At 43.4% G+C, this 15,298-nt stretch overlaps 1 protein-coding gene across 1 annotated transcript in view; it reads right to left on the bottom strand.

Moving 5' to 3' along the window:
* LOC310788377 (RNA-binding protein Musashi homolog 2-like) overlaps window positions 1-15,298 on the bottom strand; it is a gene marked incomplete at both ends in the record, with an annotated part of 592,153 nt that overhangs the window by 13,872 nt on the left and 562,983 nt on the right. The window contains 2 exons of the mRNA XM_083649940.1: window positions 2,776-2,930; window positions 11,802-11,981. Coding sequence (XP_083506066.1) covers window positions 2,776-2,930; window positions 11,802-11,981 — 335 coding nt within the window. The remainder of the gene's footprint in view (window positions 1-2,775; window positions 2,931-11,801; window positions 11,982-15,298) is intronic.

Genomic DNA, 15,298 nt, shown 5'->3' with positions numbered 1-15,298 from the left:
GGTGCTTTTGTCAGGAATGTCCACATCCATCTCAAATCAAGTACTAAGTTGCCTGATTAGTGCAATGCAAGGCTCTGGAAATGTGTCTCCACAGACCCGGTACGGTACTGCAGTCATGACTTGGTACTGCAGTCATGACCCGGTACTGCAGTCATGCTTGTAGTGCTAATGACCACGTTGTGCGTCACAGTAGCTGGTTATTCCTCTCAGCTCAACCATGCTCTTCATTCCCCTCCAGGAAACAGGTGTTATGTTCACTTGCTTGGACAACAACAAGGTCCTAAACTTGGGACAGGACCCCTGTGCTCCCATCAGAGCTAAATGGCTAACCAATGTACCCAGGGTCCCAATTTAACGAATCTCCCTTATGATTAGAGTGGGAGCAAGAGGAAGGATTATTCACAGGTTGCTGCACATGGTATCAACTGAAACAGGCCAAGGAGGCTGTGTTACTCTCCTGCAGAGACATGGCAGCCAGCAGCTAACCCATCAGCAAGAGGAAACGTGCCACAACACCTGGACAAGGACACTGATAGAGAGAAAACTGGCTTGGAGGCAATGTCCTAATGATGGAGCAAACTCAAAACCCTGGGACAGGTGGGTTTCTAAAAATAACAGAAATGTGCTCTATGAAGGTGACACAGGCAGGTCTGAAGTGAGGTGCTTTATCAAACAACTAAAGGGAATAAGCACTCGCCTGCCAAATAAACATGTGTCAAAGGTAAGATGGGGTTTACTCTGACGCACAGAATGCTTATGTAACTGGGGTGTGACTGTGGAGACTTCATTGTAAGGCCTGTAAAGACACATACACTTGGATTGCACTGAATGAACTTATTGACAAGGAACTCTGGATGTTATAGTGGTTTGTGGGGATAAATGTAATAGTTGTTTGTAATATGTTGTGATTATTAAGCCCTGTTGTATGAACTGATAGTGTAGTAAGGGGCAGAGCAATAAGAGAGTGGCATCAGCGGAGTTCCAAAATGCGTGACTCTATAGCCAATGAATAGCCAGGAACGGGGCTCGCGCTACGTTTGAATGCTAAAATAAAGCTGATAATATACAATTTGATTCTTTAAACGTCTGACCCTTTCAAAGTACATCACAAACGGTCCATTCTGCTGCAACTCGACAGCACTGCTGAATGCAGAACCTTACTTCCGGGAACTTTTGTGAGGTAAAAAAATAAAACGGGTCAATTGGAGTGAATGGAGATGTCGCAACTCTTCTATTATAAGGCTCTAGTAAGGGGGTATTTTACAACGCATCACTACCATAGGCAGTGCACATTGCCTTAAAGGAACACTCTGCTGATTTTCAACCAGTAAGTTGTGGACCAGCGATGTCATTCATGCACAAATAACATCACTGGTCCACAACTTAACTCAAATCAACTCTGTCAAAACTAAATGAATGACTGCAAAACTGTTTACAGTTTTCTGATATATTACTGATTTTGTAATGATACTGAGACAAAACATTTCACCAAGATTGGAAGTTACACATCCCATACAATCCCACATCCTCTGCTCAAGTCGAAAGGATGAATTGCATTGTTAAAGACAAACAAAAATAGTGCAAGCGACTGGTCTCAAGTGGCCCAAGGCATTACCACTTGTGCTGTACTCCATTCAGAGCACTGCCAACAGCACCACATGTCTCCGCCCGCACTAGGTGCTGATGGGGAGGAGTATGACCACAAGTGTCACCACCCCCCTAACAACCCCACAGGGCCACCCTCATTTAGACAGACTCTCTCTGCCTAGCCTGCTGAGGAAGCAGCACAAGTTTCCTCCAGGTTATCCACACCGGGCGAAGGGCCAATCCACTCCTTTAAGCCCGGGGATTTTGTTTTAATTAAATCATTTGACAAGGTCTCCCAGGTGGTCTCAACCATGTCTTTTATATATGTTGGCCAAGAGGAGCAATCGCGTACATTCACGGATGAAGTTACAGGCTTACACGACTTATCAGAGAGACTTAATCAGAGATACTTCTAGTGCACAAAACATAAGGAGGTTTTTGTACATGAGATTACAAATGGTTAGACGTACATTCGGAGCAATCAGGAAGGCCCAGTCTCTCTGCTATCAAATGACCCTGTGTACAGAGTGCACCGTGCAGAGAGAGATGACCCTGTGTACAGAGTGCACCGTGCAGAGAGAGATGACCCTGTGTACAGAGTGCACCGTGCAGAGAGAGATGACCCTGTGTACAGAGTGCACCGTGCAGAGAGAGATGACCCTGTGTACAGAGTGCACCATGCAGAGAGAGATGACCCTGTGTACAGAGTGCACCGTGCAGAGAGAGATGAACTGAGGGAATGTGGGTCAGAGGCTGTGTACAGAGTGCACCGTGCAGAGAGAGATGAACTGAGGGAATGTGTGTACAGAGTGCACCGTGCAGAGAGAGATGAACTGAGGGAATGTGGGTCAGAGGCTGTCCTTAAAATGAATGGTGTGTGTGTAGAGTATAAGACTCTACAATATACCATAATATACTATAATATTAATAACTATGTGTAACTGAAATGAAAATGTATGTGAGTACATTAAACTATTGATTGTCTGAATAAAGAGGCTAATGTGATTAAAATGTTCTACATGAGATACAAAGCTGGTTGAAAATCGTCAGTGTTCCTTTAAGAGTCTGCTTTTTCTATGGCAATGATGCACCAACTAGTGGGAAGGATGGCATCATTCTGACAGAGGAGAGGCAACTGAGGCCATGGTGAAGTCAGAGTTCACAGAAAGGGTGCAACTGAGTACTCACGGTGATGCCGGGACCAAAGCCGGAGCCCGGCTGGGGGCTAGCAGCACTGATGTAGTTGCCCACAGCTGAATCCTGGCTGCTAGGTCCATACAGGTCAGCCACAGGCCCGGGACTATTAGCACCAGGGAAACCTCCGGGCCTGGGAGGGTTGGTGCCTGCATACCAAACACAGCAGGGAGCACAGGAGATCAGAAACATGGAGGATTCCACACAGCACCGTACTTACTGCACACAAGCACATCTTTTAGGACTCAAATGCAATACATTTAAATCCAAGAGGATTTGCTTACCGATCAGATTACAGGTAACAGCCACACTAGCTGCAAACTGCTTATAAAACTATACAACGTTATTCCATTTCCTTTAAAATCAGCTGACAAAATGGTGCAGGAATTTTATTTAGGTTAAATATGAGTCGGCACAAACAAAATCAAGGATGAATCCAGTATGATATTCTAAAGATAGTCTACATGCTCTGGGTATTATGCGTAGGAATAACATTCACTTGATAAAAAATCATGCAGAACACAAAACAAGCACACTGGCAGAAAGACTTCCACCATGCTAATAACTAGTAAGACTTCCACCATGCCAATAACTAGTAAGACTTCCACCATGCCAATAACTAGTAAGGTTGCAGTGTAAATGTTGCCATGCATAATGTGGAAGAGTCATTATAGGAAAGAAATTGGTTATTGAGTATTTTCCATACTTCCATAAAAAGGCACCCAGATATTTTTGGATTTGTCAAACGAGTAAGATAGTACCGTAATACTGCACCGAGTAATACAGTAAATTGATATACATTTAGGTTTCCCATTATCATTTTACACCCAGATATTGTACATACTCTTTAATGCTACTACAGTATATGTGACGCAGAGTTCGCCTCATTGCTTAAAAAGTGGGCTCATTCATTTCATATTTGACCTGGGGGTTTACTGCTAACCAGCAGGAGACTGCAGAAGGTATTCTCAATATAGAGTGTCTGCTGGAAAGACTTTCAGCAGAAAGGTAATGATGGACCGAGAGAGAAGAGGCATAAAGGGGACATATAAAAGCTTGACCCGACTTCATCCACAGGCCCAAACTCTGTGGATGAAAAAGAAATACTGTATATGCCCGAACACCTTTGCCCTGTGACTAAGAGCAACTCAGACTCATAAAATGCTGTTTTAAAATCCAAATGCCTCCCAAAGGCCAATAACACTGCCAATACAGAACAAAGAAAGGAAGAAGAAGTTGAGGGAGAAAATGCAGAGTGATCTCTTAACAGCAAGGCGGTAGTTTAATCTCCCCTGCTGTCAGCTCCACGCGACCCTCGGTCTCACCCTTATTCACACACAAAGTGATAAAGTCACTGTAAAACTGCATTAAAAAATGAAAAACGGCAAAAACGGCAGCATCTTGTATGAGCTCATGAACCCTATAAAGCAGGAGAGGAAGTCATTGCAATGCACTTAAAGTGAAATATAATCTCAATATGTTATATGGTTTTTTATGTGGTGACGCTGATACACACACAGATGTTCACAATATATAACATTGGTCACTCCCCTTTTTTCTTTTCTTTTTACATCAGTGCTCAACCTATCAAAGTTAATGATGTCAGACAGGCTGGGCCTATGAGAAGCACCTGTCTAACCCCTGTAGAATGCTATATACTGTACAGTAGTGTCCCCAAACATGAACTCATGTCATTGGATGCAGATCCATGGAAGTTGACACTGCTGCTATGTTGGGACTTTTCCACAGTGGGCACCAGCCCCCCAGTAGGCTCACAATCATGGAACTTTTCAGTTGAAATGGCAATGCTCATTTCTTATGATTGGTCAATTTGATCAATGTGTGGCTCATCCCGCTCCCTGTCAAACTGCTTTTATGGTCGTTGTTTGTAATCCCTCTAAAATTCAGTAAGTGCACTGATTCAGCCATTAGCTTTAGGGGCAAAACATAAGACACATAAGAAACATAATAACACTTAGGTTGGATTGCTGATTGCTTAGTAGGGCCCATTGTGAAAACAACAAGCCAGTGTCTGATTACACGGTTATATTGCTCTTTTCTTATTCCTGTCGCTCTGCATCCCCATTATACAGTGACATTTTTAAAATATGGGATGACAGCGCTGATGCAAATGCAGGTCTAAGCCTTTCCCATGCTCCAATTACTAGCGCTAGCTCCACAGAAGCATTCAACTGAAAAGACAAAAACGTCAAAAAAGGGAAATTATTTGATGCTTTTGTTTTGCCACAGTGGCTGCTGTGTGCGCACTGCACAGTACTCTGGTAGAAAAATTGAAATAGCTGAATAGATGATGTTCTAATCTATATAGGACAGTGTGTCTTCCAAAAGAACAGTAAACTACATTAAAAGTTGATTGAAATTTACTTTAATGTAGAGCTGGATTTGGGTTGTAGACAATGTGAGCAGGAAGAGCATTTACTAGTAAGATTTTCTATAAAGCAGCATATACATGTAGACAGTATGCTGGTCTCATATGGGAATTCAGCTTAGCAACAGGGCTGCTCATCGTAGACCACTACGTGGGGAGCAGTGATGTTGCATTAAATGACAAGGTGGGAAAACTATGCCCTCCAGTTGGCAATCATTATAAGGCAAACAACCACCAATATAAACAGATATCAATTATATTTCTTGCCATCCCCATATAAATTGTATCGTTTCGATTCTACTTAATAACATCACATCATTATGGCCTGAGACGTTGGGTAAACTGTATTCCACAAAGGACGGGGTGGGTGCACTAAATTTAGGTGAATTGACGTTTACCCTCTCTGCTGGGAAGTGACACAAAACACTGTCTCCTCTTAGTCAGCTATGTACTATAAATGAGTGTATATGGAGTGAGTAATCCAGTAGGAAGTGATTTCTAACCCTCTGCCATACAGTACAGCTGTGTGTGTAATGACGCACTAGCAGATGGATCTATAGGAAGCGGAGGGTGCGAGCTGTGTTTGCAGCGCTGCCACACTTGCACAAGTGTTATGAGAGATAGTGGAGTGTGCAGACCTTCAAGGAGCCCTCTATCCACATGAGTGCAGGCAAGTCATCCAGTGAGAACTCCTTCACAAAAGCACATTGGTGTGATTTTTCTTTCAGCAGCTTGGGGGCTACATGTCTTGTTCATGTGGTTTGCTGTGCTAAATAAGGCAGAGCTACTGGGGTTTCAACAGACAGTGCGTAGGAAATGCTAACATCTGCCTGGGGCTGCTGGTCAACACTTTTATACCAGTAGGGGGAGCGATGGCACGTCCCTCCGCAGCTAACACTATCGCCTCCACAAAGCCTAGCAGGAGGACTAGACTGGAGGAGGCTCCTGTCACAAACAACCATAGTTTCCTGTCCACACACTCATGCTTTGTCTCTAAAGAAAGCAGAGGGCAGTCAATTCCCTTCTCATCTCAGCGTGTTTTATTTGCTAAGACAAGTGGAAAGTGGAAAAGGATCTTAACCACTTAACTATCTCTGGGCACGTCATGCTAAACTTAGGCAACACACACACCCACTGTCAAAAAAAAACCCTGGGCCACTGCATATTTAAACTGATGATTGTGAACACGTTTGAAGATTACACAAACCGTCACCTACTGTATACAAACTAGACAAGACCTATAGACCTATAGACTAGACTGCAAATGGTTATCTACTGTCAAAGACATAACGTGAATTTCGAATACATTTGTTAATTTTTTATTTTTGTTATTGGATGCATGCATTGAAATTTCAGTGTAAATTTGACTTGTGAGCAGAATCTCATCCTTGGCTTTAGAAAGCAACTGCATAAGGTAAATGAGACATCAGAAAAAACAAGCACAGAAGATCAAAACGTGCCCATGTTGTGGGGTAATGGCTGGATTACCATATTTCCTCTAATAGTGGCCGATAGTCAATTAAAAACTGGGTGTGTGATAATGGCTGCGGGCGTGGTCTGTGATAATGGCTGGGGGCGTGGTCTGTGATAATGGCTGGGGGCATAGTCAACACAAACACATAAAGGCCGTCCCCCAAATATAGGCCAGGGGGGGAAACAATGGGAAAGACAACGGTGGATACCGGTAAACTCCTGGGGCCGGTTGCACCAACTGGTCTTACACTGGTCTTAAGCTAAGTTGGTCGTAACTTTACGACCTAACAGCTACGCCGGTTGCACCAAGACGACTTAAGCCTTATTTTCACTAAGACCAGGCGTAACTCCTACGCCTCGTCAGGAGGAGGCGTAGCAGAGATCTCCGCGGAGACCTTTTTGACCGTCATCGTCGTAACACCGTCAGTTCGCCGTCTTTGAAAGCACGACGTTAGATTATAACTAACTAGTTGTGTGGCTTAGCCTTCCCAAATGTTGCCGTTACTTTTTTAGAATGTAATACATAGAATTGGGAACGTTACATTCAATTTCATTCAGACTCCCTGACACTAATCGCCGCCGCCATTTTCCCCCGGGGCTTCCACAGGAGGAGGGGGGTGGGAGGAGGGAGGGTGTAGTGACGCACATACAGTAGTGGGTGACGGTGCGAGGCACATGTGGGCCAATCAGAGGGCATTCCCCGACAATTCACATGAACGCGCATTGCTACGACCAGCGTAGTTAAGACCAGAGTAAGCCGTGTTGGTGCAACAGGCGTAAATCCATGGTCTTAACTAAGACCGACGTAGGAGTTACGACCAGGCATAGTTAAGACCAGTTGGTGCAACCGGCCCCTGGTGCATAATGCAGCAACAAAAATGTAACAGTAAAGTGTAGAAGAGCGGCACTATTCGATTATTTTATCTCCATTCAAGTTAGCAGAGGGCTAATCGGAAGTTTGCCCGCTCGGGGGGTGGAGGTCTCTGGAGCATTATTTACCATAATTATCGGTAATGCATTGCAGTAAAAAAAAATAAAAAAGATTGACTACCTAACAAACCCCAGCAGAAGGTGATCAGAAAACAAGGAGGCTTCCTACTAAAATATGAGCAAATATACATATCAAACAGAGGGAATTAAAAATAAATTATATACGCCTGCTTCCAATAAAGGCCTGGTATCCCATGCAGTTGAGGTAAATTAAGGCCTGAGCCAATACTACAGGAAATACGGTATGTAGAAATGTAGTGAGATGTAATTTCACTATTTAAGTACAGCACCTCTATGATTTCCTAGTTATTCATTCACACATACTATAATGCCATAAGCACTCATTCCTACACTATGTCCTTAAGATGATTGATTGAAAAATGACTCACCAGCCCATCCTCCCATTCACTCACTCCCACACTTACTCTTTTGCTGTTCAAAATCGACGAGGGAGGATGGGACATTTTCAATATAAACCTGAGCTCTGTTATAGAGGCCAGTGTAGTCTGTTATAGAGGCCAGTGTAGTCTGTTATCAAGGCCAGTGTAGTCTGTTATAGAGGCCAGTGTAGTCCGTTATAGAGGCCAGTGTAGTCTGTTATCAAGGCCAGTGTAGTCCGTTATAGAGGTCAGTGTAGTCTGTTATCAAGGCCAGTGTAGTCTGTTATCAAGGCCAGTGTAGTCTGTTATAGAGGTCAGTGTAGTCCGTTATAGAGGCCAGTGTAGTCTGTTATAGAGGCCAGTGTAGTCTGTTATAGAGGTCAGTGTAGTCCGTTATAGAGGCCAGTGTAGTCTGTTATAGAGGCCAGTGTAGTCCGTTATAGAGGCCAGTGTAGTCTGTTATAGAGGCCAGTGTAGTCCGTTATAGAGGCCAGTGTAGTCTGTTATAGAGGCCAGTGTAGTCTGTTATAGAGGTCAGTGTAGTCCGTTATAGAGGCCAGTGTAGTCCGTTATAGAGGCCAGTGTAGTCCGTTATAGAGGCCAGTGTAGTCTGTTATAGAGGCCAGTGTAGTCTGTTATAGAGGCCAGTGTAGTCTGTTATAGAGGCCAGTGTAGTCCGTTATAGAGGCCAGTGTAGTCCGTTATAGAGGCCAGTGTAGTCTGTTATAGAGGTCAGTGTAGTCTGTTATAGAGGCCAGTGTAGTCTGTTATAGAGGCCAGTGTAGTCTGTTATAGAGGTCAGTGTAGTCCGTTATAGAGGCCAGTGTAGTCCGTTATAGAGGCCAGTGTAGTCCGTTATAGAGGCCAGTGTAGTCTGTTATAGAGGCCAGTGTAGTCTGTTATAGAGGCCAGTGTAGTCTGTTATAGAGGCCAGTGTAGTCCGTTATAGAGGCCAGTGTAGTCCGTTATAGAGGCCAGTGTAGTCTGTTATAGAGGTCAGTGTAGTCTGTTATAGAGGCCAGTGTAGTCTGTTATAGAGGCCAGTGTAGTCTGTTATCAAGGCCAGTGTAGTCCGTTATAGAGGCCAGTATAGTCCGTTATAGAGGCCAGTGTAGTCTGTTATAGAGGCCAGTGTAGTCTGTTATAGAGGCCAGTGCAGTCTGTTATAGAGGTCAGTGCAGTCTGTTATAGAGGTCAGTGTAGTCTGTTATAGAGGTCAGTGTAGTCTGTTATCAAGGCCAGTGTAGTCTGTTATAGAGGCCAGTGTAGTCTGTTATACAGGTCAGTGTAGTCTGTTATCAAGGCCATTGTAGTCTGTTATAGAGGCCAGTGTAGTCTGTTATAGAGGTCAGTGTAGTCTGTTATACAGGTCAGTGTAGTCTGTTATAGAGGCCAGTGTAGTCTGTTATACAGGTCAGTGTAGTCTGTTATCAAGGCCAGTGTAGTCTGTTATAGAGGCCAGTGTAGTCTGTTATAGAGGTCAGTGTAGTCTGTTATAGAGGTCAGTGTAGTATGTTATAGAGGTCAGTGTAGTCTGTTATAGAGGTCAGTGTAGTCCGTTATAGAGGCCAGTGTAGTCCGTTATCAAGGCCAGTGTAGTCTGTTATAGAGGCCAGTGTAGTCTGTTATAGAGGTCAGTGTAGTCTGTTATAGAGGTCAGTGTAGTCTGTTATCAAGGCCAGTGTAGTCCGTTATAGAGGCCAGTGTAGTCTGTTATCAAGGCCAGTGTAGTCTGTTATAGAGGTCAGTGTAGTTTGTTATAGAGGTCAGTGTAGTCCGTTATAGAGGTCAGTGTAGTCTGTTATCAAGGTCAGTGTAGTCTGTTATCAAGGTCAGTGTAGTCTGTTATCAAGGCCAGTGTAGTCTGTTATAGAGGCCAGTGTAGTCCGTTATAGAGGCCAGTGTAGTCTGTTATCAAGGCCAGTGTAGTCCGTTATAGAGGTCAGTGTAGTTTGTTATAGAGGCCAGTGTAGTCCGTTATAGAGGCCAGTGTAGTCTGTTATCAAGGCCAGTGTAGTCCGTTATAGAGGCCAGTGTAGTCCGTTATAGAGGTCAGTGTAGTCTGTTATAGAGGTCAGTGTAGTCTGTTATAGAGGCCAGTGTAGTCTGTTATCAAGGCCAGTGTAGTCCGTTATAGAGGCCAGTGTAGTCCGTTATAGAGGTCAGTGTAGTCTGTTATCAAGGCCAGTGTAGTCCGTTATCAAGGCCAGTGTAGTCTGTTATAGAGGTCAGTGTAGTCTGTTATAGAGGTCAGTGTAGTCTATTATAGAGGTCAGTGTAGTCTGTTATAGAGGTCAGTGTAGTCCGTTATAGAGGTCAGTGTAGTCCGTTATCAAGGCCAGTGTAGTCCGTTATAGAGGCCAGTGTAGTCTGTTATCAAGGCCAGTGTAGTCTGTTATAGAGGTCAGTGTAGTCCGTTATAGAGGCCCGGGTAGGCCATTATAGAGGAAAGTGTAGTCTGTTATAGAGGCCAGTGTAGTCTGTTATAGAGGCCAGTGTAGTCTGTTATAGAGGTCAGTGTAGTCTGTTATCAAGGCCAGTGTAGTCGTTATCAAGGCCAGTGTAGTCTGTTATAGAGGCCAGTGTAGTCTGTTATAGAGGCCAGTGTAGTCTGTTATCAAGGCCAGTGTAGTCCGTTATCAAGGCCAGTGTAGTCTGTTATCAAGGCCAGTGTAGTCTGTTATAGAGGTCAGTGTAGTCTGTTATAGAGGTCAGTGTAGTCCGTTATCAAGGCCAGTGTAGTCTGTTATCAAGGCCAGTGTAGTCTGTTATAGAGGTCAGTGTAGTCTGTTATAGAGGTCAGTGTAGTATGTTATAGAGTCCAGTGTAGTCTGTTATAGAGGCCAGTGTAGTCTGTTATCAAGGCCAGTGTAGTCTGTTATAGAGGCCAGTGTAGTCTGTTATAGACAGTGTAGTCTGTTATAGAGGCCAGTGTAGTCTGTTATAGAGGCCAGTGTAGTCTGTTATAGAGGCCAGTGTAGTCCGTTATCAAGGCCAGTGTAGTCTGTTATCAAGGCCAGTGTAGTCTGTTATAGAGGTCAGTGTAGTCCGTTATCAAGGCCAGTGTAGTCCGTTATAGAGGCCCGGGTAGGCCATTATAGAGGTCAGTGTAGTCCGTTATCAAGGCCAGTGTAGTCCGTTATCAAGGCCAGTGTAGTCCGTTATAGAGGCCCGGGTAGGCCATTATAGAGGTCAGTGTAGTCCGTTATCAAGGCCAGTGTAGTCCGTTATCAAGGCCAGTGTAGTCTGTTATCAAGGCCAGTGTAGTCTGTTATAGAGGCCAGTGTAGTCTGTTATAGAGGTCAGTGTAGTCCGTTATAGAGGCCCGGGTATGCCATTATAGAGGCCAGTGTAGTCCGTTATAGAGGCCAGTGTAGTCCGTTATAGAGGCCAGTGTAGTCCGTTATAGAGGAAAGTGTAGTCTGCTGCATCATTCACTAGTTACATGTGCACATGCAAATGGAGGAATACATTCTATATGTGCCGGCCCCTAATGTGCAAGCAGGGGCTTGAACATAACTTCACAAGGAAACATCAAATCTACATCAAAAATTGAACAAAAGGAGGAAAAACATGCAATGCTATTTTGTCGGCAAGACGTCTTTATGCAAATGTTCTTTTGTTGGGGGGGAGGAATTCATGTTTGTTTCCTTTCTTCGACAAAAGCAAGAGAAAATGTAAAAATAAATAAATAAGTAAGTAAAAGCTTAGATCATCTGCATGGAAAAATGTCATGAATCAAAGTGAAAAGTCCAGCACGTGGATGAGAGAGATGCGCATATACAAACCTGGGTTCTTAAACTGATCCGGGCTGTGTAGGTGCTGGAGGGGGGAGTTGCAGGCGGAGGTGGCATGCTCACTGTGCAGCATCTGAGCCGCCTGGGGCCCCAGGGAGCCATAGTCCGCAAAGGAGCAGGGGCCCCCCCGCTGGTCACTGGGCGCAGAGTAAAACCCATAATCGGGGAGGCCTGGGAGATACAGTATAGGGTGGGGAGGGGGAGGGGAGGGGACTCCATCATTGTGGAAATCAACTTTTTCATCGTCAAAGTCAATGTCCAGATCGTTTACAATGACTTGGCGGTGTGTTACACCATGTTTTAGTTCACATCCTTCCATTTTTGTCTGCTTAATTGGTCCTCCCTGCCTTCCCTCCCCAGCAGCTCCAGCCATGTGGCCAGGCCCCCTGGCATATGGTCAGTGTCTGAGTTGTACTGCTCAGCTCTCTGTATCCTCTACTATCTCTTCCTGAAAGGATTCTATTCCGTCCTCTTCAATTTAAATCATTGACTTGATTCAAAGGAACGATATTAAACATTCAGTATTTTCCTTTGCTGTGTTATAATTAATTGACCTGTCTCTGTCCCTTGCATGTTTTCTTGCAATCAATTAATAGAGAGATGAAACTGAAGAATCATTACAACACAGGTCAATACATCTCTCATTTCAGAGAACAACTCTTGGTGGACATACCTGAAGGAAGCTTGTGTCATTTAAATGAAATGCGCACCAATCAATAATTGATTTAAAGCCTCTCACTTTTGACCAAGCGCAACAGAAAATTAGATTTTTCATCTGATATTTCTTGAATGAGATAAAGAGACATTCTTGTTTATTGATGATAGGCATTTGGAATTGCTCTAAGCACTCTAAGCACGTGTAATGATTCCCTCTTTGACACAGATGGTGGATTATCAACAGTTTAGAAAACGTCATTCAGCAGTAAGTCGTGCTGACATTTATTGCTTGTTCTCTTAATCTGAGACAAGCTGCTCATATAAAGAGTGCAATTAAAAGAAACCGCTGCCTCTCACACCTCTTTGATAACAGAGCTAATCTACTTGGGAGGGGTTGGGCTTGGTGGCCCTGGCTACTCCTTGGTGGGTTTCCCCTGCTGTGTGTTTGTTTTTTATTTGGGTCTTGGAGCGAACAGCCATTCAGCGTCACTTCACCTCTACCCATTCATAGTGAGACAGTCCACTTCTGCCAAATGGAATCTAAGCACCAGCCATGTTCCTCAGTCAATGCTTTTTAGCGCTCTGATGTCACCACTTATGGGCTGCGCGCCCACTCATCAAATTATAGGCTCCGAATATGGCAGGCTTCCCATATTGCCCACGTGCGTCACATGACGCCCGGCACACGGAACAATGCTGAAGAACCCATCATTCCATTTAGCTCTCTTAGGGAAATGTCACAGAAACTCATTGGCCTTGGTAATGAGGAAAACTAGATCAATGGAATAATGATAAAGGGGGGGGGAAATCATTTGACGATAGCACAAACCATGTTACTGGGAATTTAGGGGGAATCAGTTCCAAGTGTGTCACCAGTTGAAAACAATGAATAGATTAGAACCAGAAAATCGTTAGCAAGACATTATTTAAGACCCAGCTTGTAATACATTTATTATGCCTGATCAATGAACAGTGATTCAACACATTCAACAAATTTCATAAAGTTTTCATATGTAATATAATGATCTAATTTATGCAACATCAACAACATGTTTACTGGAAATTAAGCATGTTGTTAATGTTGTGATAAAAGTTGACAAAAGTAGGCAAACGCATAGGCAGCATTGTTGGAGGAGGATTTCGAGCATTGTGCAACATAAAAACAGAGATAAAGGAGTGAAAGGAAAACACGTTTTTGTACTGTATGATGCAGACTGGTGACGGGTGTTGGGAGTAACTAGTTACTGTATTCCACTGCTTTTTGCAGTAACTATGTAACTACTAGTAATCAAACTACTTTTTTTAATTTAATAACTCGATTACAATGACTGAAATTTAAATAGCTAGTTACTAGTTACTTTAGGATGTGAGAATAGCGGACTACTTCAGAAGATTTTCCGGTTTATGATCATCGGACATAGTCCGGGGAGATACGCCACCTCCCTGACCAGCAAAAATGTTCCACACCCCCAACTGCAGCCAGAGCCCCAGAGGCTGACCTTGAGTAGGCTATACGCCCCAGAGACTAATGACCTTGAGCAGGCTATAAGCCTTTCCAATTAGCAAATGTTCAAGTATCCCATGAGGTACAATGATAGATCAAATTTGACAGTACCGGTATATCTTGTTCCACACAGTGTCACACTAAAATAATGTGTAAGAGAATCAAATCAGACTTTTAAACTACTTTAACGCAAAAGTTACTTTCCTTAGTAACTAATTACTTTTATTAATTAGTATTTCAATTAATAATCAAATTACTGTTTCAGGGAGGTAACTAGTAACTGTAACTAATTACTCATTTTCAGTATCTTGCCCAGCACTGCTGGTGACTGATTAAGCATTTGTCATGTGGGCATGACTGGCCTAATAAATGATGCAAATGAAAACTACAAAGGAAGGGCCTTTCATGCAGGAGATGTAGCTGCAACCTGGTGAAGGCCGTCATGGTGAAGGCCATCATGGTGAAGGCCATCATGGTGAAGGCCATCATGGTGAAGGCCATCATGGTGAAGGCCATCATCATGAAGGCCATCATGGTGAAGGCCATCATGGTGAAGGCCATCATGGTGAAGGCCATCATGATGAGAAAGTACAGGAATGAAGAATGTCCTCCTGTGAGAGAAGTTTCTGACATTTCTCCATTGGAGAAAACCTATCTAAGAAAATCATCCAACCTCAAGGTGCCTCTCTTAAAGACTACCTATCAGGAAACTACCTGAGTTCCTTCTTCCTGAATCCAACAAATTGTGATGAAGTTTATAAAATCATCTTGAATATGAACAGTTCAAACTCCACTGGAACTGATGAAATCTCTAGTAAAATTCTGAAAAGCATTTCTAACGTAATTACTGCACCACTTACCTACTGCATAAATTTGTCTCTAGCTTCCGGAGTAGTGCCGCAGATGGCGAAAACTGCACGAGTCACACCAGTTTTTAAATCTGGTGATAAAAATGACCTCAGCAACTTTCGTCCAATTTCCATCTTACCTACTCTCTCCAAGGTTCTGTAAAGAGTAGTATGTAATAGACTTAACAACTATCTAGATAAGCTGAATGTCATAGTTCCATCCCAATATGGATTCAGGAAGAAAAACACCACATATATGGCAGTACTGGACCTAACTGATAAAATCAATGAGGCAATTGATAAAGGTGACTACGGCATTGGCATCTTTCTGGACCTATCTAAAGCATTCGATACTATCAAGATTGACATTCTAATCAATAAACTAGAACACTATGGTATTAGAGGCCTAGCACTAGACTGGTTGCGTAGTTATTTGTCTGGAAGACAACAATATGTTTATGTAAATGACCATTACTAAA

This window comes from Poromitra crassiceps (assembly GCF_964638095.1).
Source record: "Poromitra crassiceps genome assembly, chromosome: 1".
NCBI lineage: Eukaryota > Metazoa > Chordata > Actinopteri > Beryciformes > Melamphaidae > Poromitra > Poromitra crassiceps.
This window is presented reverse-complemented; position numbering and strand designations above follow the sequence as displayed.